Raw genomic sequence first — 25,280 nt, forward strand, 5'->3', positions numbered from 1 at the left:
CTCTTCTTCTGCTCAATCTTTTCAATCTCTCTCCTTCCACTCATTCCATAAATATAATAATAAAAAAATTTAAGAAAGAGAAGAAAATAATAAAAAATTAAGGATGATGAAAATTTTAGGGTACTTGATGTAGTGTATAGTGAAAAGTGATTTTCTACATTTAATAAAGTGAGTTATTTATCCTAAATTTTAGATATAGTAATAGGGAAACTGATGTGGATGCTCTTAAATTAATTATTTATAAGGGGTAGTTTGTTGGGATTCTTGAGTGTTACCCTTGCATTACACTATTGCATGGGTCTAACGTACTCTTACCTAATTTGTAGGCAGTCTTTTGGCTAAGATTAAGTGTAGTATTTGTTCTTATCAGTTTAATATCTGATATAAAGAGTTAAATTAATTCCTTATGAATGAGAGTAACTTACAAATGAGAATAAATTATTTTATCGTTGAATAATATTGTTTAATTACTTGACAGAAAATATTTATTTTATAAAATTTATATGTATTTATGTATTATATTATACACATAACACGTGTGCACGGGAGATACTCAAGTGATATTTTTTTTGTTTATTTTTTAAAAGTTTTCGGTTATGCTAATAAGCTTTTACCTTTAGTGTTTAGGGGTTGGATTATAGTATTAAGCATAAAAAAAATTTAAATCAAAATTTTTTTAGTGTGCACGAGGTGTGTAGGATAAGATGTGCAGAATATAAAACCCCTATATATATAGACACACATACAAACACAGACCGTTCACTATGGAATAGTCCACGACTGCTTGGTCGAGATGCCTGTAATTGATCTAGCGCTTTGATTTTTTTTTTAAAAAAAATAAAAAATTTCTTAAATTGCAAACTCTAAACATCCTAAATACATATATTATATCTCGTGAGTATCTAAAATTTTTAATTTTAATTTTTTTTAACTTAAACATTATAACCAAACCCCTAAACTCTAAAAGTAAAATTTAATTAGCTTAACTTGAAACTAAAAAGATAAACAAGAAAAAAAACAACTACGTATTTTAATTCGAGTACCTAGATCAATTTTAGGCATCTCCATAAAATAGTCACGAATCGTTCTACAACGAATGGTCCGTAGGTTATATATATATATTAAAAATTTTGGCTCCATCTATAATAAATATAAATATGTCAAAAAAAGTTCAATATTAAATTCTTTTACGCCTCCTTTTTAGATTTTAAATTTTCTTTGAAAAAATATGAGAATTTCCAACATAAACCAGATTTAAGTAGTCATAAACTCACTATTTTCCAATTATTTATTGATCTATATATTATATGTTCTTTTCGAATTCATTAAAAAAATCTAATTTTTATAAATAAAAAATTGTATTTTTTATTTTTGAAAATAAATTATCTTATCTATTTTTGCAGAACCTCTTCCTAAATTTTGAAAATATATAGTTTTAGAATCCATGCTATTATTAATAGAATTCAATTATATAATCTATTTAAAAAATTATTTTATTTTTTCATATATATATATATATATATATATATAATATCTTTTTTTAAAAAAAAAACATAAACAAATGTGGAGTCGAGGAACCCGCAAGATTTGGACGAGACCGTTTCGCCATCAGCGTTGTCACTGTTCTTCGGCGGGAAGCATAATCATGCCGATTCCGTTCTCGGATGCCAGGAGGGTGGCGTCCCGCTGCCCCCGCCTACATGAAACCTGCTTCAATCCTCGCCGGAGAAACCCGACCCAATGAGGGGCTTCGATTCGATCGTCTTCTTCTCTTCTACCGTCTTTTCTTCGATCAGTCAGGTAGGGAAGCACCTTTTTCGCCCTTACGATTCGGTTCTTGAGATCAATTGACTTTTTAGTGTGTAGTGTTCAGTCCGGGTAATCGGAAACTTCAATTGCTCCTCAAAAGGAGCAATCTTCAGTTCGAAATGGCTACGACCGGCCTGCAAGTCTATTGGCGACCCAAAGATTTAGGCTTTATCTCATTACTTCAATCCTTCCCTCACCTCTCCTCTTACTTGCAAAACGGCTTCGACTTCTTCCTCTTTTTCTTATCATTTTTCGGTTGTGGCCGGATCCTGTGGTATAGTTGTGCGTTTCTACCCCAGAGAGTGGTCTTCTGAAGCGGAGATTTTGGATTCTAAATTACCCTCCTTTTGGTCTCACCGAAATTTCTTTCTTATCTTCCTAGTCTGTCGAATCTCTGTGCGTGTGGATGTTGAGTGCCCTGGTATGTGTTACCTTATTTGACTCCGAGATTTCATCGATTTGGCTCGTCTGAAAGGGGGTATAATCGATCGGGAGCTTGGAGATGTTGACCTGCAAGTCAAATTAGAGGATCAAGGTTTGCAAGATGGACCGCCGTAATTGGCTATGGAGGCGAAAGTCGTCAGAAAAGAGCCCTGGAGTGACTGAGAGCTCCGGTTCTGCATCTTCTGAGAGGCACTCTGGTGAACAGGTTTGCTCCATGTCTTGATCTTGTGGTCCAGTTTCAAATAGTTTGCTTGTTTCCATCTAAATGTGTGCTGAAAGTCTTAAAACTGGGTGTTGAAAGGCCAAACTTATTCAACAAAAGGATATTAAATTCACATAACGAGTAGTAAAAGAATTGTTTTTTTTTTTTTTTAAAGATAATCTCTGATGTCTGCAGTAAATTCAAACGTTTAAGCCACTAGAAATTCATATCTTCTACTGTCAAATTTTTACAGTTTGAATTTTTGGTGTCAGCATCCTTGTCAAACTTTAGTACTTTCCCGAGTCTATTGTTCTTTAGAAAATAATAGACTTCTGTGCTTCAATTGGGATGATCAAGAAATGCAATTCATTGATCTTTTCTCCAAAGTGTTACCATTCTTAGGCAAGATCTTTTTTCCATCGACAAGCATGATAGTTATATTCAAAAAACAAGTCTGCTGCTCTTATCTGAATCCTTTAATCTTTTATGGTTAGTGCAGAGAATTTAATGCCACAAATTGAAGGTTTCCTAGAATTCAGATCCCATTCTTAGGCAATATCCCAATTTAACGCACTTGACTCAAATTAGGGATATATTGAAAGAGAAAATTGACTACAGGAAAAATAGGGTCACAAGGGATATTGCCACTTACAGAATTCCCACATAGGGATGGAGATGAATAAAAGAACACTCTATACTCTCTTGTCCATTGATTCTTTAGTAGCTAATAACAGCCTGTCAAAGCAGCTAAACTTACAAGTTGGAATGTTAGTGTTTCATATAACTTATCAATGTCTCAATAATTTGGTAAGGCAAGTAAAAATAATTTACATTAATTCTCAATTCTTCCAGAAACAAATAAGAGATGAAGGCATGTTTTTTGGTGACCATACTTTGTTGTCCTATTGTCATATGGAAAAGCTTTCTCTGTTTCTGACTCACCATTCAATGCAAGTGGGATTAATTATATCAGTTGGGAGACAAGTTTTTCTTTGATAAACTCAAAGTATTATATCTTCTAAGAGAAAGTTTCTTTAGTAGATAGATTTTATCATTGTTATCTTCACAACTTCACCAATACAAAAAAAATCTATCGTAAATTTCAAAGTTTCATTGATATATAAATGCACCAAGATAAACTACCTATATATTGTTCGAGGTAGCATGATAATAATATGGATTTTCGCTAAACTGTTTAGCAAAAACAGTGGACCATTTATATTTGGCAGAAATGTTCAAGATCTCTGTACTTTCGCTCTAGCACTCTGTCATACTTGTGATAATCTAATATGCCAGGTAATGTGCCTCTGGGAGCTCTAAAAATAGTTTTGCATTGCTAGAGTTCTTTACTCTCTATGTATGAGCTTTTGCAATAGTATTTTTACCTCGTCTGAATAACTAATTGATTCTTGTTCAATAGGAGATACTGGGGACTTCTATTAGTTCCCCAAAGCATCCTCAATCACCAGATGTTTTCTCAAAGGATCTTAATCACGAGGCCTATGAAACTATAAAAGCATTGAATGACAAACTATCAGCTTCTCTTTTGAACATTAGTGCCCGAGAAGATTTAGTCACGGAGCATGCCAAAGTTGCGGAAGAAGCAGTTTTAGGTATCAAACTCATTCGATTTTCTTTTTTACATTAGTGTTTTAATGCAAACATGCATCATAAATTTACAGAAAGGTTTTCATGCATCAGCTGAGATGTTCTTTGTTTCTAGAAGGTTAAGCTTTGTACACAAATGAACTCTTGGGAAATAACACTGACCTTCACAAAAGATTTGATGCCCAATAAAAATGAGGTATCTCTAAAGCTCAATTGTCAAAGCCCATAAATGAGTTTAAGGTGTGCTGTTTAATTTCCTTTTTTGATCTTTATTCACTAGAGCAAGGACCCTAGATCCATCAGCTTCTAGATTTCAGTTTAGAGGCTTTTCTTAACATTTTTGTGAAGTGAGTTTGGTACTGCATGAAACTGTACCAAGCAATATGCCTCTTGTAACAAGTCATATGCAGATTGTACCGCCAATGTCGACTGTTCATACCAAGCATACTATTTGATACACGTGATTTCCAGCAAACAACTGCAAAACATAGTGGCCAACCTACATTATTCTCAGATCACTGAATAACATTCACACTGAGCACTACAAAATGATTCAGACCCTTTAATTTATCCATTTTTTTTTCCTACACAATCAATTTACCTTGTATATTTATGTAATACGTTAAAGTTCCCTTGCTGATTAGTTATTTAAAAGCTTGAGCTATTAATAAACAGACTAGTTTTTCATAACCTAAATGCTCCCTTAAATATGAGGGTGGACAAACAAGGCTGGACTAACCAGTTCAATGTGTGGACTGTCTCAACTTAACTGGGGATATATTACTAACACCAAAGGACACAAACACAGGATCTTATGCTCTGCTACTGTGCAAAAGTTCACTAGCAGATCACTAATCTCTAAAACTCATTGGTTGCCCCCTAGGGCATAGTGCTGACGGTGGATGCATGATATCTCTGGTGTAATGACCAGGGGTCGATTCTCAGAAATTGATGACCTAGGGTTTACCCCACCGTGCATCTAACGCTTGTGTACCTATATTTACCTTCCTCCATATCCGTAGGACCGACACTAGGGGGGCCGTTAAGGTAGCGGATCTACTTTTTTTTTTTTTTCTTCTAAAACTCATTGGTTAAAAACAACAAAAAAAAATCAGTTATTACATTTAATTCACGGGAAGGTAAATCCTTCAGGTTTTGAATGAAGTACATGATGATATTGTAGATGTAAAATATATTTTCTGTAACCTTATGATAGCTCAGTTACTTGTAGGTTTTTCATCCTCTTAGCACTTTGTTATGCATTTAACTAGGTTTATACTTGAAGTTTAATAATTAGATATACGTCAAGCCTCATAGAATCTGCTTCATGATATTTTTGTATTGGTGTTGTCTTGTGGGTTTATCTTGTTGCATGCATGTTGAAATTCTGCAAATTGCTTGTCAGGTTGGGAAAATGCAGAAAAGGAAGTTTCATTTTTAAGGCAGCAGCTTGAAGCTGCAACAAGGAAGAACTCCTTTCTTGAAGATAAAGCTATACATCTTGAAGCTGCCCTCAAGGAGTGTGTTAGGCAGCTTCGGCTGACAAGAGAAGAGCAAGAACAGAAAGTCCAAGATGCCATCCTTAAGGAAACCCAGAAAAGGAAATCTGAAAAATCAGAACTTGAACTTCACCTCATTGAGTTGCTAGCTCAGATGGATGTTAAAACTGAAATTTCAAATTCCATTAACCTGGACCTTCAATCAAAAATTGAAATTCTCACCAAGGGGAATTCTTCTCTCAAAGCGGATCTTGTTACCCTCACTGAGGATCTCCACATGAAAACACTAGAGTTGGAGCTAAGCACTAGAACAGCAGAAACAGTTAGCAAACAACATTTGGATAGCATAAAGAAAATGGCTAAGCTTGAAGCTGAGTGTCATAAGTTACGAATTGCAGCAAGGAAATTGCCAATAGCTAATGAGCATATTTTCTCTCCTAATTCACATTATGTTGAATCTGTCACTGATAGCCAATCAGATGCAGGGGAAAGGTTGTTAAGTATAAACCATGAACAAATTTGTTCTGATTCAAGGGCACCAACTCTAAGTTTCGAGCTCAGTCAGTTCAGAAAGGGAAAGGATAGTCCAAGAAATCTTGAATCTTCTGTTGAAATTAGCCTAATGGATGATTTCATCGAGATGGAAAGACTTGTTGCATTACCAGAGATTGACCATGGAAATTCTAGCATTGAGCATGATGCCTGTTCAGATCTCACTGTCAGTGTAGATAGCACTTCAAGGAAAGAGCTTGAAGCTGTCAATCTGCATGTATCTGAGTTGGATAAGATGATTGGGAAGATGAACACAGAAAAAGTTGAAATGGAAGAATCTTTAGCTGTAACCAATATTCAACTGAAGGATACATGCAAGCAAGTGGAAGCAGCTGAAGTTAAGTTGGTAGAGTTGCAAAGGCAGCTCAATTTGATTAATGATGAAAAGCATGCTCTTGAGCTAGAACTGGAAGCCAAAGAAGGCAAGAAAAATGAAATGGAAGTTCAGCTCGAATTAGCACATGCAAAAAATGTGCAGCTGACAGAGAGAATAACCATATTAGATAGCAATTTTGAGGAAGAGAAAAAATTGTCTGCTAAATTGAGAGTGAGGTGCCAAAATATTGAGGCTACAGAAGCTAAGAGGAAGGAAATGGAACTTCAGCTTGGCTCAGCAGTTGGTGAAATTGCCGAGTTAAAGGGAAAGATTAGATTGTTAGGACAGGTTGAAGGAGGGAAAATGATGTCCACAGAACTAGCATCTAGGTGTTGGAAAATAGATCAATTGGAACATAATAAAGAATTGGAAAGTCAGCTTGAGTTTGCGAAGTTGAAAATTGGTGAGCAACATGATAAGGCTAATATAACAGATAGGAAACCAAAGGAGGATAAGGCATTTTCGGAGGGACTTGTTTTTGAGTGCCAAAATGTGGAAGTAATAATTGCAAAGAATAAAGAACTCAAATGTCAACTCTGTTCCCAAAAAATAGAAGTAAGCCTGTTACGTGAAAAGGTGAATGTGCTGGAAGCGATTGCTGAGAAGGAGAGGGTGCTTGCCTCAGAAATTTCAGCTGATCTTGAAGCCACAAAGGTGAAGAGAAATGAATTGGTTCTGCAACTTGAATCAGCACATATGGAAATCAAGAATCTCCAAGAGAAGTTTGGCTCCTTAGAAAAACAATTTGAAGAGGAGAAGTTAATATCTGCAGATTTTGCAGAAAAATACCACAAGTTGGAGAATGGAATGCCTAGCAAGCAGCAATCATTTGGATTACATTCAACTGCAAGCTCAAATAGAAAGCTGATAGTTGGACAGGTAACTAATGTGTCTTGTACAAATTGCTCTTTCTGCAATTCTGCTTGAAATAACCATGCTAGTTGTACTTTCATTCTTTGCTCCAACACTCAATACATGGAATTTAGTTCTGAAAATGGAAAGCGGAAAATTAATATTGCTCCAAGTATGTTTCTACTCCTTTTCTGATTATTACACTTTCTTTCTCTGTTAACAGGAGAAAGAGATTGTGTTGGCTGCTGCAAAGCTAGTGCAGTGCCAAAAGACCTTAGCTTCTCTGAATCAACAATTGAAGTTGATGTCAAATTTTGATGTTTTGATGCTTGAAATAAATGAGCCGGGGCACTGCTGGAGCTAAATTGGATTATATTGAGGAATCTAAGGCACTGGGTTCTAGCTTCTCACCCCATATTTCTTGGTCTCCGCCTAGCAGCTCCCAAAAGCTGTCAAGATTCTCAGCTAGGCATCCAGAATTTCGATGTTCATCTAGAAAAGATAATGTCACAGAATCTTAGTAAAACCATATACTGTTAATAAAAGAAACCAAATTTTGTAAAGTATATGTCAACCACCTAAGTAAAGTTGCTTACATTTTGAAAGTTGCTTGCCTACTTTCACAAAATCTTGTGAAGCAGCAAATATTGAAAATGTTCAAATATTTCTTATTGATGCAGTTTGAATCAATGTAGCCATAGGCACAGAGGTGTCTGATTCCTATCTCTAGATCTCTGGAGTTGATTGAATCAGTAAAAAAATATATTTTTGTGGTTATTAAGAAGTCAAGAACATTATTAATATATAAAATATTTATATTTGCAGAAGCAGTTGATATAAAATATTTATATAAAATATTAAGCCTTCCTAATAAATATATAAAGATTTGTATTATATACATAATTTGGCATCTTAAAATTTTATCTTGTGGAGAACCTGCAAATTGCAAGTGATAAATCAAAAATGAAAATTTGAAAATATAAATTACATGTGCCCAAGAGCTTAGATTATTAATTTAATCTGATAATTGATAAAGTGTGCTTAAATTATTTATTTAGTCTGATAATTGATAATCGCTGAAATAATTGTTTCAAGTTTTTTTTATTTGGGTTTTTTTATAGGTTTAAAGTGTTCAGACTTGAGATGCGGGTGTTCTTGTACAAAGGTTCAAGGATTTGTTTAGAAGCCTTAGTCATGGATGAGGATAATAAAAAAATTACCTAGAAGATCCAGATTAGATATAGGAAACAAATCTAGAAATTTATAATTTGAATGAAGATGAGTAAAGGTAGAAGGATAAGTTCAAAGGCCTAATCTATTGATGATTTTATGCTAAAGTTTAAGGATCTAGTTAAAGGCACGAGACTTGAGCAAATAGAAGTAGCAACTATATGCATGTTTAGAGCGTTAAAATTCAAGATAAATATTAAAAAAAGCAGCTCGATGTACGAAACTCCTGTGAATGTAGGATCCGAAAAAGGATTAGATTATATTGGGTTTATAGTACACAACCTTAATCTGCATTACAAGAATCTATTTTTATGACTCAAACTCATAACCACAAGGTCACACAATAATAACTTTAATATTGCGCAAACCTCCCCTTCTTTTCATAAATATAAATAAGAGAAAATATATAAAGGTTTAATAGTTTTTATAGTTTAGTTTATTGATGTCTACATATGTAGATCTCTGATCTTGATCGAGGTTTCAAAAAAAAATATCAAGGAAATAATTTAGAATCAAAATAAGGTATTAACTGCTCTTTGTTTTATTTTTAGTTGACACAATGTATCCAGCTTGCACCGACTAATCTTGGAGTGATTGGTCTGACCTTATAGAAGTTTCTCACTGGCCATTAGAATAAATCAGAAAGTGTTAGCAGCTAGCAACCCCAACCCAATGTTCTTAGGTCAATCGTCCATTAAAGGAAATTCATCAATTAATTCATCGAAACTGAGACTCGACCCTTAGATGCCTCAAAACTGAGAAGGTGCCCTACAGCTGCACCATTGTCTAGCAACTATTAAATGCCCTTTGTGAACTTTGAGAAGTAATTTTAAACCAAGTTTGATAGAAGAAAATTGAATTTATCAAAGTTATCGATTGCTTTAAATTCAAGGGGACTAGGAAATTCTGGGATTAAGAAACTAGAATTAGAGAACTAAGTTTTGAGGTCAAAGCTGGAGAATTTGAAGAATACTCTAGAAAAATTTATAAATGGGTCTAAAAATCTAAACATGACTTTAAGAAGGCAAAGGCCTAAGAATAATTGACCGGGTTTGCTAGGAAGGCAAAGGTGTAGATGTTATCCTATCATAGTGTACCATTTGATAATGGTATGGGGAAGCTATTAAGGGTAAGGAATGCTAATGTGGTATTTGAGCCTAGGAAGACATTTAACGATGAAAGCTCTACAAAGAGCTCAATGAGCCAAGATGGGACTCATGGTCTTTGGATCCCAAGGAAGAGATGCTGGGATACTAGAAAGGGTCCGTAGGATGTGTCAATAGGTGTGGAGATAAATAAGAGTCTCAAACTTGGAGATTGACACATTAAGAGTGAGTTTCATACAAGGAACATATGGGAAATGTTCATAAGGCATTAAATTGAGATTCAATTGTATGAGATGCCATATAAATCGATACAATGAGTGCAATTTAGTTTTTATTTGACAGACATAATGAATGAGAACCAAAACTTAGCTATTTTTGGATTTTGTGTCAAACTTGGAATTATTAAGGATTTTTTTTTTTTGGATAAAATCCATTTTTTCCAAGTGGATATAAGTTAGACAAATCAATCTATAAATTTTGAAATTTTTTGAAAGTTTATAAATTTTTAGTGAGTGGTAGGACTACAATTTTTAGACATAGACGGTTGTTTCAGAAACCAGTCAATTGATATTGTCATCGATCGACTAGTAGCTATACTTTGGTTGTGTGATCAATTATAATTAATTGTTTTTTGAGAGTAGTCGATTGCAAATGGATTTAAGTTAACTAGACTTTTCTTATGGGGTTTTAGTTTGGGGGATTTGAATACAAATATGTTGGATTAGGATCGCTGGATGCCAGTGTGGTAGATGGGAGTGAATGCCACTCTTTGGTTGTAGTGTTAGTTTGTAGACACAATTTAAATAATAGCAAAAATTAAAAGATTAAGGCAAGTACACCAGTGGAATACTCTCAAATTACTTGGTTCATAACTCCCACGATTGCTACATTTAAGGCTTATACACCCTGGTTCACTATTTTTCTCCTCTTCAATAAATCATGGGAGGAGAAGAAACCTTTTACAATCAGTTAAGTGAATACAGTAATAGAAGAGCAATGAAAGATAAACACAGTAGAGCTTAGGCATAATTTTATTGGTTAAGACTTATTGTTCTTGTATCCTCTTGAGTTCCTTTTATAGCCTTCATCTTGATTCTGGCCATTAGCTAATTTGGCAACCATTAGTTAATTGTCTGTTACCACTAATTGGTTGATATTCAAATTCTATCCGCATTGTGTAATTGATCTTTCCATTTTGACACCAATTCAAATGGTCGTTGTAGCTGTAGAAGACTAGTATGACATATCAGTCGACTACTCTGTATCTAATTCACTGCTTAAGTTGATTCCTGAACTTACTGTGCCTTATGTGAATACCAATTGACCGTGAATAGAACTTTCTATCTTGGTTGTCTCAACCTTGCCATCAACAGTCGACTGATCCTTACCAATTAGTTGACTAACACAAACTTAATACCCCACAGAGCTTGAAGTTGGAGTATTTAGATTATCAATCTCCTGAAAGTCACCCATTAGTTGATTGATACATCCTTAATACCCTAATCAAGCCAAACTTGGGGTATGGACTACTAGTCAACTGAGTCTTACGCATGACTATGAAACTTTCTATTTGGCTTGTCGCAACCCTACCATCAATAGTTGATTGATCCTTATCAATTAGTTGAATGATACAAACTTATCCCACCCCAATAGCTTGAACTTGGGGTATTCAAATTATTAATCGGCTGGAACTCACCCATCAGTCTACTATACAATCTTAATACCCAAACTAGACCAAATTTAGAGTATAGACCACCAATTAATCGAGTCTTACCCATCAATGACTATGAAAATTTCTATTTGTCTTGTCGCAACTTTGCCATCAATAGTCAATTGATCCTTACCAATTAGTTAACTAACACAAAATTAATACCCCAAATAGTTTGAACTTGCCATATTCATATTATTAGTTGAGTGAAAACCACCCATTATTCTACTAATACATCCTTAATTTCCCAACTAGACCAAATTTGGGGTATGAACCACCAGTCAATTGAGTCTTACCCATCATTCGACTAATGTGTTACTTCAACCAATTCTAAGGTTGAGTTTGCCTACAACACTTGTCTTTGATTTAAGTGTATAGTTTACTCACTCATTTGACATGAAGTACCTTTCAATCATGAGGCCTTCTATCACTAAGTCACGTCCCTCTCATGCTAAGAGCCAGTGGCTTCATTTTATACATCATTCTCGCCTTGTATATGTTTCCTCCTTGACTTGTCATGCTCCGATGCTCCTCGTCTTACTGTCCCTTTGATGCACTATCCTTCTCCAATCTTATAGATCTTGAGCCATCCATCCTTCAACACTTGTGTACTTTGCATAACTTAGCAAATACATTAGATCACCACAAACACTAAGTTAAATCCTTTGCCAATATCATCAAAATCTTCAAAACAAGGAATAAGAGTCCTAACAATCTCTTCCTTTTTTATTATTGACAATCCATTTAAGTTAGGTAATAACTAAGAATATGGATAAATGAGATTTAAACTCCCCCTTCATTTAAGCTCACCGTAAAGTTTAAAAAATTTCAACTTATGACTTAAACAAAAATTGACTAACTTAAATACTAAGTTCTCCCCCTTTGTTACTCATGAAAGATATAAAATGGGATTTAGGTAACAAAATATTTAAATTGATTCAACCACTATCAATCTACTGAAGATCTTGTTTTGAGAGATCTGACATAGTTGATTATGACTTAAAACATGTTATATTCAAAAATTGAATATCTACATTTCATCAAGAAATAATAGGATATTTATCATTCATACGAAAATAATTTAGAAGATTATACTATATGAATGCCTTATATGAACTTGCAATCACCACAAACATGATTTGCAATAAATGTGATTTCTACAAGTCAAGGGGATTACACATTGTATATCAAACATTCTTTTCTAAGGGGAGTCACAATGCTCTTAGTATAAGTTGATGGTAAGAGTGATGGAAATGGTATGACTCTCTCTAAGCAAGATGTCATTATCTCCCAATAGAAATATGTTGCAAGGCAATATGCAAACAAGTAAGTACTCAAATAGACCCAAATCTAAAACTTGGAATGGTAGAGAAAGATGACATAGTAGATAAGGAAATATATCTATGACTGACAGTAGGAAAACTTATTTATCTATCTCATACACCACCAGACATAACAAACATAGTTAGTGTGATTTTTTTTTTTAATTCATGAATAAGATAAAAGAATCTCATTTGTAGGAAACTCATTGAGCATTATAGTATATCAAATGAACACTAGGAAAGGGAAATCTATTTAAAAGATATGAAGGAGCAATAAACAACATGTGATAGTATAGTTGAGTGTATAAATAGAATTTTGAGAAATGACTCAGGGTGTGTGAACTGCGTTGGTTAAAGATCAACTTATAAGACTCGAGAATCAACTAGGAAGTCTCAATGAGACTTTATTGTGATGATAAGTTTGCTATTAGCATAGGTCACAATTCAGTACAATATAATCAAACAAGCACATTGAAATTGATAGACATTTTATTAAGGAGACTAGAGAGTTAGTTAATTTAGGTATTTACACATGGACAACTTGCAGACACAATTACTAAAGAGTTAAGTAGCTCAATATTTCAAAGTATTGTATTCAAGTTGAAAATCATAAATATCTATTCAACACCCGGATGGGAGTGTGGAAAAATATATTTTGTAACCATTGTATAGGCTAAAAATATTCTATAAAGTTTTTTAATGTTTTTAAATTATTAGAAAAATGTATTATTTAATAAAGAATAAGTCATATTATTAATCTATTAAAGGGATTAAGATCCTATGCACTTGACAATCTTTTAATTAATGCAATTTCTGATTTTCCTCTAGTAATTAGAAAGAATGTTGGTGATGGGATTATATGTTATCAATATTAATAGTTTTAAGAAGAAAACAAACAACATTTTACCTAAGGGTGTACCCAACTTTTGAGAATTACCAAAGGGAGGACCAAACTTTAGTTTTTACCAACAGTTGCATTTCTTAAAATATCCTTCCCGCCTATTTTAGGCCTAACTTAAAGGGAAAAAATAATTTTTCATATTTAAACCAAACCAAATTGAACATAACCGAACTAGATCAAGGAAAACAAACTTAATTATTTCATCAAGGATTTTCATACAAAAGACCCCAAATTGCTTAATTTTAAAAAAAATAAATCATGTCAATGAACTCATAATCATATTTTTATTTTCAATTTTTAAACTTTAATAAAAAAAAATTTTAAAAAATAAAAAGAGGGTTAATAAAAAGTAAAAAATCTTTAAAATATTTATTATTTTTCTATATTTTAATATCTAATTACAAGAGAATAAGGAAAATGAAACAAGATTAATAAAAGAAAAAATAAACAATAAAATAATAAAATAATAAAATAAAACTTAGTTATTTCATCCATAACTTTCATACAAAAGTCATTAATGACCTTAAAACCCTAAGATTTTATATCAAATTAATATTTGTTCAATTTGAATAGCTATAGAAGTTTTGATCAAAAGTTTTTGATGACCTTAAAAGATATATTTTATTTTAAATTTACATTGTTACACTCATAGTGATCTCCTAATTTATATATATTTTTATTTTCAATTTTGGAGCTTTAAAAATAAAAAATAATTAAAATTACAAAATTACAAAAGAATGTTAATAAAAATAAAAATGTTAAAAAATATTTTTTATTTGTTTAATTTTCTATCTTTTTAATAGCTAATTATATGAGAAAAACAGAAATTGAAACAAAACTAATCTATAAAATAAAAATTTTAGTGATGCTTTGAGGTCAAAGCAACTCCACCTTGGTGTCCGTGAGGTTATGGTGCAGCGGTAGAGTATCCAAGCTGTCACCTAAATATCCGCAATTCGAGCCCCAGCTATGTCGAATTTGCAGGAATATTTCCTCCAAATAGGGCATGCAACTAAAGGATGCTGGGCTCTTGGGCTGCCCGCTACGAGCGCTTCCCGATTTACCCTGGTGATCAGTGGAAAATTTTCGTGGGACCGGGCCGATCATCCTAGGCTCGACGTTACCCAGCCTGATTAATCATTTTTTTTTGTCATTGCAGCTGTACTTTGCTCCCAAGGTGGAAGATCAAGAGGTTTGGTCCAATTTATTTCTTCCATTCTCTTGAGTCTCACCATGTACAAAAACTCTTAACCCCTATTAGTTTGAAGAAATTGTTCAAAAAAAAAAATAGTTTTTTATTTTACTTTAGGCACAATATTATATCTGGAGATAGACACCTCTGATTCACTGATTCACTATATGATAACATTCTTGCATTCTCCTTATCTTGTCCATGCTAAAGTTTTAGGATTCAAAAATCATTTAAATCATTAATGAATTTTGATCAAAACTCATTGATAGACCTAAATAAATCAGATTAAGTCCAAACCATATATAATAGATTCCTTCCACTCCCTTGAGTCTTATCATGCCTAAAAATTCTTGACTCATAACCCTCATCAATCTAGAGAAACTACTCATAAAATTTAGTCTTCTATACTTTTAGCACAATGTCATACATGGACCTAAGACCTCTGATTTACTTTAAGACAACACCAATAACTTCTTTACACTCTCCTGATCTTGTCCATGTTAAAGTTTCAAAATTTTAGAAGCATTTAAGTCATCAATCTAAACAAGTCCAAGTCTTATCTAGTAGGATCCTTTCACTCTCCTTGGTCTCACCATACCCCAAAATTCTTAACTCATGGCCCTATCGATTTAGAGAAATTATTTAAACAATTTAGATTTTTTTTTACTTTTAGCACAACATTATATTTAGATCAAACACCTTTGATTCACTCTAGGGCAACATCAATATAATAAAGTTTTTTTGCATTCTCCTGATCTAATTTATGGTAAAATTTATAGATTTAGGATTTCAGAAGCATTTGAGCCATCAAGGAGTTTTAACTAAAACTCATTGATAGACATAAACAAGTCAGATTCAGTCCAAACTAGATATGATAGGTTTGTTACACTCCCTTGAGTCTCACCATACAAAAAAAAAATTCTTGATTCAGTATTAGTTTAGAGAAAATATTTTTAAAATTTAGCATTATTTACTTTTAGCATAGTATTATATTTGGACCTAGACGTCTTTGATTCACTCTAGGATAGTAAATAATTTCCTTGCGCACTCTTGATTTTATCCATGCTACAATGTCGTATTCCAAAAGCATTTAAGCCATCAATGAGTTTTGATTAATATTTATTGATAGAAAAGTAAAGAAGGTAAATCTTTTACATTTTGTCTAAACTGATAGGGGTTATGAGATAATACTTTTTGGTCGTGGTGAGACTCAAGGGAGTGGAAGTAACCTATTCGACCACATTAATTGGATTGAATTTGTGACTTATTTAAGACTATTAATGAGTTTTGGTTAAAATTCATTGATGATTTAAATGCTTTTAAAATCTTGATATTTTAGCATGGACAAGATTAGAAGAGTGTAAGGAAGTTATTGGTGTTGTCCTAGATATGATATTGTGCTAAAAGTAAAGAAGGTTGAATTTTTGAATAATTATTCTAAATTGATAAAGGTTTTGAGTCGAGTTTTGGGCATGATGAGATTCAAGGGAATCTATTATTGGATCACATTTGGGCTGAATCAAATACAATTAATTCAATCAATGAGTTTAGGTTTAAACTCATTAAGGACTCAAATGCTTCTGAAATCCCGACCTTATAGTATGCACAAGATTAGGAGACAAATAAATTATTGGTGTTATCCTATAGTGCATCAAAGGTGTTTTGGTTCAGATATAATATTGTGCCAAAAATAAAGAAGGTTGATTTTTTTTTTATAAAAAAAACTAAATTGTTAGGGGGCATCCATGAGTCAACACTTTGTTTTGGCATGTTGAGACTCAAGGGAGTGAAATAAACCTATTACGCTAAGTTTAGAATAAATCTAACTTATTTAAGTTCATTAATGAGTTTTAGCTAAACTCATTAATAAATGAGTCTAAAAATCATTCCCAAAGAATAATAGAAATTTATAAACTAACCTGATTAAATTTTCTTTCATAGGGAATGAAGAGAAACGAAAACGGAGTTCGAAGAACTATTCCCAAAGGCATCCCCAAAGGCATCCCAGATGATACTGGATTCTGGTAGGGAGTACATTGACAAAGAAATGAACATCTTCAGTAATTATCGGTCTAGTCCCATACTGCTGATAATTTGAAGTCATAATCTCGATAAGTTCTCTAGCTTGAGTAGATGTCTTGTTAACTAGAGCACCTCCACTAGCTGCATCAACCATACTCATGTCCATGGGAAGCAATCCCTCGTAGAAGTACATAATCAGAAGTTGCTCGCTTATCTGGTGCTGAGGGCAACTAGCAACAAGTCTTTAAATCTATCCCAATAATCTTGAAACGGTTCTCCTGTGAATTGGTGAATTCCACAAATACTCCTCCGAATAGTTGTAATCCTAGAAGTAGGAAAGAATATCGCCAGAAATAATTTCTTCATCTCGACCCAACTGTGATAGAGTTGGGTGGGAGATAATACAATCAATCTTTTGTTGAATCTACTACTATATATGGAAATGCTCTAAGTCTAACATCTTTTTCTGATATGCCAAGTGGGTTCCATGAAGAGCACACCATATCAAGTTCTTGCAGATGTCTGATGGGATCCTCACCAAAAAGTCCATGAAACTTCCGTAATAGATGAACAATTTCCCATAACTCGAAGTCTACATCTAAATCAGGATAATGAATGCAGAATGAATCAACTGACAAATCTGGTGTCCAAAACGCTCTGAGAGTCTTTTCAGTGTTCTCCATGTTGCTTATCAAGTCTAAGGTTTTGATCACACTGAAACTCTGAAACTGCTAATGATATAGAAGAAATTTCCTAATCTTACCTGAAACACTCATGCAAATACCATAAAAAAAACATAGGAAAATAGACAAGATAACACACATGCTTATAAGAGATGAAATAATTAAGTCCGTAACAATATTTTTGAATTTTTTTTGCAACCGCAAAAAATATAAACAAGAAAAGAAAGAAAATAGAGAAACAATCCTAAGATTACCAAACACCGCTACTTGTTCCCCGGCAACGACGCCATCTTTTTATTTTTCTTTATTTATTTAGACTACAAAAAAATTTATATGATCTAAAATAAACACCTAGGATTTTTTATGATACATTGTCAATCTACATAGTGTCAAAAAGATTTAAACAAGTGCAAATTTATTCAACTCTATTTGTTAAAACTCTTTAAAAAAAGGGCATTCATAATCCAAATCTACGTAGATAATCTAATTTTTTTATTCAACCAACACAAAAATCTTTTTAAAATAATTATAACTCTAATGAAAAATAAATTTAAAATGAGATTAATTAGTAGAAGATCTTTTTAGGATTATAAATAAAATAAAGATGAAAATTATATATCTCAAAATAAATATGCTGAGCAATTAATAAAAAAAATCGGTATGAAAATGCTATGACAATAAATATAAAAATTGATAATCATCCAAAGAAAAATTAATAAATCTAAAATATTAGAGAAGTATTATAGATAGACTACTCTACTTAATTACAAATCGATCATATATCTTATTTACCATAAATATATGATGTACAAAATTCATAAGTTTATAATTATTATTAAATAATAAAATATCAACCATTAGAGTGATAAATCGTATTCAGCTAACATACCTCTTTTGCATCTCTGATTTGTTTACTCAAATAATCCTTCAAATTCATTGCTGCACATGATGATTCTTGTCAGACAAAATGGCACAAGAAGTTATTGCCACGATAGTTCAAACCTTGCAATAATGACCTGTTTGACAGGCCAACGGGAAAAAAGAGTTTCAAGTTTGAATTCTTTGCGTTTGGGCAACAAACAAAACAATGGTTTGATTAAATCATGCAATCTAAAGTTCTAAGTTTGACCTATTTCCTGTTCTTTTATTGGAGCATTTTGAAGTTTGAACTATACCAATCGATTGTCAGACTGCCTTTGTGCATGACCTAAACATGAAATTTGTCAACAAAGCTGAAAATCATGGTACCACTGCAAGAGGAAGATGAGTGTCGCCATATGATTTGCTTTTTTGACTTTTGCATTAGATGAATCAATCCACTTTGATATATTCTTCTATAAATAAATATGAACAAATATTTATTAAATATCTGGAGTAGTAGGTTTGAACTCCCCGAGTTAATAACATCTAGTTTTTGACGATCCATTCATGTGTCAGTGTGCAATTTTACTGATGCGGTTGTGGTTTCATCAACACTATTTGTATTAAGTTTGACTACAAATTAAATGCATAAGATAACATTGAAACTTGTTCATTGACAATGGAAAAAGTTTCTTTTGAAGTGAGCTAAAGCACCTATGATTTTGACGTATCTCATAGCATGACATGCCATGGGGTTAATTAGCTCCAACTTAATCAACATTGCTTCATTATACTATTATAGCCAACATGTAACAATTTTAACTAAATTGTTATAAACAAGTTTAGTCAGATAAATTCAAAATTAAAGGTGGGGTGTTTGTATGGCACTCATTGGACCACGCTGCAAGCTCCAAGTGGCCTTGTCCACTCCCATGGCATCATCACCTCTCCACGAGGAATGTGTGCGAAAACAGAGCCGAATTCCAAACAGTAGAGATTGACTGAAAAGGGTTGGATATGTTTTGAAAGTGAAATGCAAGAATAATATTAATTACTGTGGGTCATCGAGCCATTAAAATATGAGTCAAAGAAGATGAGGAAGTGGAACAGCAACAGCCTCCATCTAATATAATTGATTATTTTATAAGAATAAAGCCAGTTCGTTTCAATTGCACAATGTCGATAGGGGAGAATCTTATTTACCCCTGGATTATTTTAGACAGATGCAAGATGCTCAATTGTCTCTGGTTTCTGAAAGTTCGGCTGCCACTTAGGACAGTTATATTTTCATTACTGACGTAGACATTTCAGAATTTTAAAAAGATAATTGCACCTAAATTAAATAAACAAGAATCACATTCCAAATTGTCCATGTCATTCGATCAACCGAATATGATTATGTACCATAAAAATATTAAATTTATATATATGGGAATTATTACGTCTTATTAGTGATATTCCTGTAGGATTATTTTAATGACTGGAAAAAGGAGGATGAATAACCATGAGCTGAAAATTTAATTTTCAACTTAAAGTTATTGCTAGTTGCATGGTGAAAATATAGAAATAATAATATAAATAAATAAAATTATTAACACATTAATTTTATATGGTACTGATCGAACTCTAGTGTTTACTTATGTCATATAACTTAGCTTGTGAGTCATTTCCTGAACTTCCATTATATTTTCTCCTTCAATAAGCGAAAAAACATTGACAGTTCTTCTTCTTACAAATAAGATAATCATAAGGACAATTAAAAATTGAAAACAAGATCAAACTAAGTAGAAGTCTTAAACTTAACAAACAAATAATAAAAAAAAAAAAAGAAGAAAAAGGCTTTAGAATGATGAGTTTCAATAGTGGTCACAAGCTCCCCTTAGTCCCCTATTTATAGCCTTCCAATAGGCTCTGCTTTACCATAGAACAAGTCTTGTGCATGGAAACCATTGACTCCTACATTTCCATTTGTAGGACAATAGCTTTACCACATAATTTACACATGCACACAACAAACTTTATTAATGCATAATATAAGTCTAACTTAAACTTTTGCTCAAATATTAAAGTCACTTGATTGAACTCGACTATTTGAGTATAATTATATCAATAATCTCTCCAATATCAATTAGTCAAACTCGACTACTTAAGATATAATTACAGCATCAGTCTTCCCCTTTTATATTTTAAATATATTAAAATCAGAATATTTAAAAGTTATTTTTTAATGAAAGTTCTAATTATCCATTTTCTCTCCCTTTTGGAACATTTCTAACTCTTCTCTTTTCTAACTAATTTAGCCTAAGTTATGGAAGGTTTCATGTTTGTAATTTAAACCCTCTAATTTTTTCCCCTTTAACATACATCAAAAATCAATAAAAATATCACTTGTAAAACTAATAAGAAAAGTACCACTTTTAAAATTTCTTGCAAGATCAACAAGAAAAATACCACTTGTATACACAGACATATAAAAACTCAAGATTCAAATTTTCTTGGTACCAAACACGTGTAAAGACCAATTGTACCACTTGTAAAATAGCATATATGCTACCAATTGATAGAATCACTTAATTATAAAACCAATTAAATCAAGGTACGGGACTTAAAATATATACACTTTGGAATGGTACCAATTGTTGAAACATAGGCAAAATATCAAATGTTGAAATCATTCAACAAACTTGAGTCTTTATACCATATGTTAAATCATAAATCAAATGTTGATGAAAAACATATGTAAATGAAAGGAACCACTTTTGATGCTAGAGATTATATGTCAATTGTTATTATAAATCTTTATGCCAAGTATAATTATTTCCCTCAAGGTGGGTTATCTCCACTCTTGTTTCTGTTAGTGAAAAGAGTACCAGATAATCAAACCTATATTTTGATGTTGACAAAGGTTCAAAATTAAGCTTAATTATGATCTAACAAGGTTACTCAAGTGTATAGGTAGCTCTACTTGGGAAGTTCTAGTAGGTCATGTTGAATGGATACTAGATAAGGTAAAGCCATAGTAGGTCAGCTGGATTAGATACTAGGTAAGAAAGTCTTAACAAAACAAGGATACTAGATGTCTAAGCCTAGATGAGTCAGTAGACTGAACATCTAGCAGGAGATACTTGATGGGTCAGTGAGGACTGGAGATCAAATTGGAAAGCTCTGGGGCTCAACTGTCCGATGCTATGTAGGGAAAGCCCAAACGGATCTAGAGGATCAAAGGTTTAGCCAACGGTAAATTGAGGTAAACTCTTGGAGTAGAGTGGTTCTTCCAAAAGGAAGGATAGGTAAGGATGAGTTATCTTTATAGGGGCAACCTTAGGTGGTGGTCTGACTAAGGGATTCACTTGAATTTCAAAGTCGAGATCGGATAGTTAGGTAACTATCAAAATTCAATATGCCTTAAATCTTATATATTACTATGTTAATTCAGTTTTACAAGATTGGTAGACCGATCGGCCTGATAAGTAGGCCAAAAAGGTTCAATAGATCGATGGCCTGATTCGGTCGATCGAACGCTGATGTCGACCAAGTCATCCTTGAAGGATCGAAAAGAATTTAGATATCTCCATAATAGTATGATATTGTACACTTTGGGCCTAAGCCCTCATGGTTTTGCTCTCAGGCTCTACCCAAAAGGCCTCATACCAATGGAAATATCTTTTTCTTATAAACCCTGATCTTTTCCATGTGTTTTCAATGTGGAACTATGTTTGCAATCTTGCAGTCCCAACAGTCCTATGTACTAACATGGACTAGTTGAGTCTTAGATTACTGATGTGGCATAGGATAAGGATCATCGTGCTAATATAGTGAAGAGATAGAGTTTGACCAGCTAATGTGGCAGAATGACTGATTAAGGATAAGGATAACGACGTTGATGTGGCTGAGGATCCTCATTGACAAGTTGATGTGGTGGAAATAGGTTGGAGGACTGATAGATCGATAGACTGATCCCGAGGATCTATAGGCCGATCGACCAGATCTGAATCCAGTTTCCAACATGATCGATATACCAATCAGGCATATCAATAGGCTGATCCGAATCTATAAAAGAAGCCTTTAAGCCAAGTCTTCTTCATCCATTGCTCAAGTTCCCTTGTTGTGCCTCTCTCCGAAATATCATCTCTACACTGAGATGTTGCTCCGACAACTGAGCTCAAGCTCTGGATCGTCTTTTCGTTTGTCTATATATATTTAATGTATTCATTTTGTCTTCTCTCTTCATCTTACGAAGGAATGTTAAATGTGTTACCTTTTCATAGATTTTTGTAAGACCAATCTCTCAAACAATTAGTGGATTGTTTCTAGTAGCTACAGGCTGTGAACCAAATAAAAATAAAGGTATTATTGTGTTTTGTTTTGTTTCTATCTGTTTCTGCTACTTAATTTGAAAAAGAGCTAAAAGAAGTTTTAAAGCAAGAAAAAGTGACGCACTATTCACCCCCTAGTGCTTTTCAACCCAGGGCACTTTGAATTGGTGTATCACCATTCAAGCAAAAATAATTTTACTTTATTTTTCTCTTTTTTTTTTATTCTTTTTCTCCCGCACTACTAATCCAAAACTAATCCTTGGTACATTTTTTCTCATTTTTTTTCCTTGCAAGATTTCTGAATGAACCATCAAGAAGGGTACAACATGGTCTAACTGTCTCTATTTTCAGTGATGATTTTGACTACTGGAAGGGCTAATGGAGTTTCATCTAGTGGAGATGTGAATCATAATCCAAACTAGATTCATGCTCCCCACCCATGATAAAGAAATACCATTCGGATGTGACAAGTGGGACACCACCACCCAGGCCGAGACATGAGGTGAGACCTAGTAGGTGCTCACCTCAGGCCTACTTTCTAGAGGGAGCCAAAAATTAGTCCATCATTTATATTAGTATGATATGTTAGAATTCTCAATTTGTTGAAAACTTTGTTAAATATTAAGTTTTAAATTAAATAAACGAATTAAATCGTCAAACATGAAATGAAAATGTGGAATTTAAATTGGATTGGGTTCGGTCTAAATTCATCGAATAGATATGAAGATAAAAAATATATTGGTTCAAATCAGGATTGATTTAGACTTAATTTGATCAAGTTAGGGTGAATCAAGTTCATAAGGGTGTTTTTGAGAAAACTTGGTCTTTCCTCTTCTTCTCCCCTCACACAGCAACCCACTGCCTCATGCCGTCAACTTTTTCTCCTTTTTCCTTCTACCTTTATTTTCTTCGTTATTCCCTCTACTCTATTCTTCTTTGATGATGACAACAACGTTGCTATTTTCTTCTTTTTTCAGCCAACCAACAACAACCAACTTTCTTCATCTCCCAGTCACCAATGACAAGCATCAAGAGTAGTAAGTTTTTGTTTCCTCTCTTCACAGGAGCAATTCCACTTTTCACAATAGTACAACGATTTATAGCAATCCCTTCGGCCTTTTTGCTCGCCTTACTCAGATTATTGCTTGTTCAATGCAACAAGTGTTGCTATCCATCATTGCTCATTGTTGGAGCTAACATTCTCTTGTTGGCCAAACAAAACCAAGGAACCTTTTAGTGTCCTGTTCAAGAAAGTTATTGTTTATGTACAACTACTGATTGAAGGTAAAAATTGATAAATGAATTTTTTGATTATCCTTTAAACTTTTTCTCTTTTCCCCTCTTATTATTTATTTATTTATTTCTTACAAATGTATTATTATTTCTTAGTTCTTACAAATTGTTTTAAAATATTTTTTAGGCAATAATATATTATCATGGCTCCAAAACATTTATCTGGATCTTTAAAATGAAAATAAAGAAAAGAGACATTTTTTCAAAAAGTAGATAGAAGATATTAATAAATATTTTAATATTAATAACAAGCTGGTTCAGGAAAAGAAAATTAAAAATATGATCAGTGTTGAACAAAAAATTATGAATGATTTAGATGAAGAAGATAATGATAACATTTTTTATGTTCAAGCTGAAACTATACACTACAAAAAAAATAATGATTTAATGATGAAATATTTTCATCGCCAAACTGTATCAAAATTGGTGACAAAAATAGAAATCATAACAAATTAACAATGACATTAGCAAAAAAAAAACTTTTCGTCGCAAATTAGCAATAAAAACACTTTCATTGCAAAATTCGTTGCCAATTAGCGACAAAAATAAATATTCATTGCATATTTGTGACAAATATAAGTTTCATCACAAATTTTGCAATCAATTTAGAATTTGTTGCATATTTTGTGACAAATTCTAAATTTGTTGCAAAAATTTACAACAAATTTAAGTTTCATCATAGAGGTTTGCAATGAAATCTAAATTCGTTACAAAATTTACAACGAATTTTATATTTGTTGCAAAATTTACAACAAATTTATAATTATTACAAACTTTTTCAATGAAATTGAAATTCATTGCAAAATTTGGCAAGGAATTCTAAATTCGTTGAAAAATTTATAATGATTCGTTGCAAAATTCTAAAATTTTGCTAAAATAATCTCGCAAATGTTTACTAATTAGTTTTTTTATTTTTAATTAATTTTTTAAAATTTGCGACGAATCCATGGATTCATCGTCAATTTTGTCGTCAATTTGCAAATCTATGATGAATGCACAGATTCATCACAGATTTGGTGACGAATCCGCTGATTGGTCACAGATTTAGTGACGAATCCATAGATTCATCGCCAATCTGCTAATTCTTTTATTTAGTTTTTAGTTATTATATAATATCAGTGACAAATCCATGGCGGCATTGCCAAATCTATGACGAATCCACGAATTCATCCCCAAATTCATGACAAAAGCTGGATTCATGGCAAATTTGCAACGAAAATGGTTTCGTCACAGATTTGGTGACGAATCCATATTCGTTGCAGATCTGTAGCGAAAATGGCTTCGTCCCAGATTTAGCTACGAAT

The 25,280-nt window shown here is 32.8% G+C and overlaps 1 protein-coding gene and 1 pseudogene across 2 annotated transcripts; both read left to right on the plus strand.

Moving 5' to 3' along the window:
* The first annotated feature begins 315 nt into the window (after window positions 1-315).
* Window positions 316-425, plus strand: LOC122049759 (annotated as a pseudogene).
* A 1,143-nt stretch (window positions 426-1,568) lies between these two features.
* Window positions 1,569-8,006, plus strand: LOC122047364 (filament-like plant protein 3). Of its 2 annotated transcripts, XM_042608586.1 has the most exons (5): window positions 1,569-1,800; window positions 1,867-2,458; window positions 3,876-4,068; window positions 5,469-7,369; window positions 7,566-8,006. In XM_042608586.1, exons 2-5 carry the CDS (start codon window positions 2,354-2,356, stop codon window positions 7,704-7,706), a joined length of 2,340 nt encoding a protein of 779 aa, XP_042464520.1. In that variant the 5' UTR covers window positions 1,569-1,800; window positions 1,867-2,353; the 3' UTR covers window positions 7,707-8,006. The 2 variants fall into 2 exon arrangements, with proteins under 2 accessions (XP_042464520.1, XP_042464519.1); XM_042608585.1 differs by having other exon boundaries at window positions 1,569-2,458.
* Window positions 8,007-25,280: the final 17,274 nt, after the last annotated feature.

Source organism: Zingiber officinale, chromosome 2B (assembly GCF_018446385.1).
Source record: "Zingiber officinale cultivar Zhangliang chromosome 2B, Zo_v1.1, whole genome shotgun sequence".
Taxonomy (NCBI): Eukaryota; Viridiplantae; Streptophyta; class Magnoliopsida; order Zingiberales; family Zingiberaceae; genus Zingiber; species Zingiber officinale.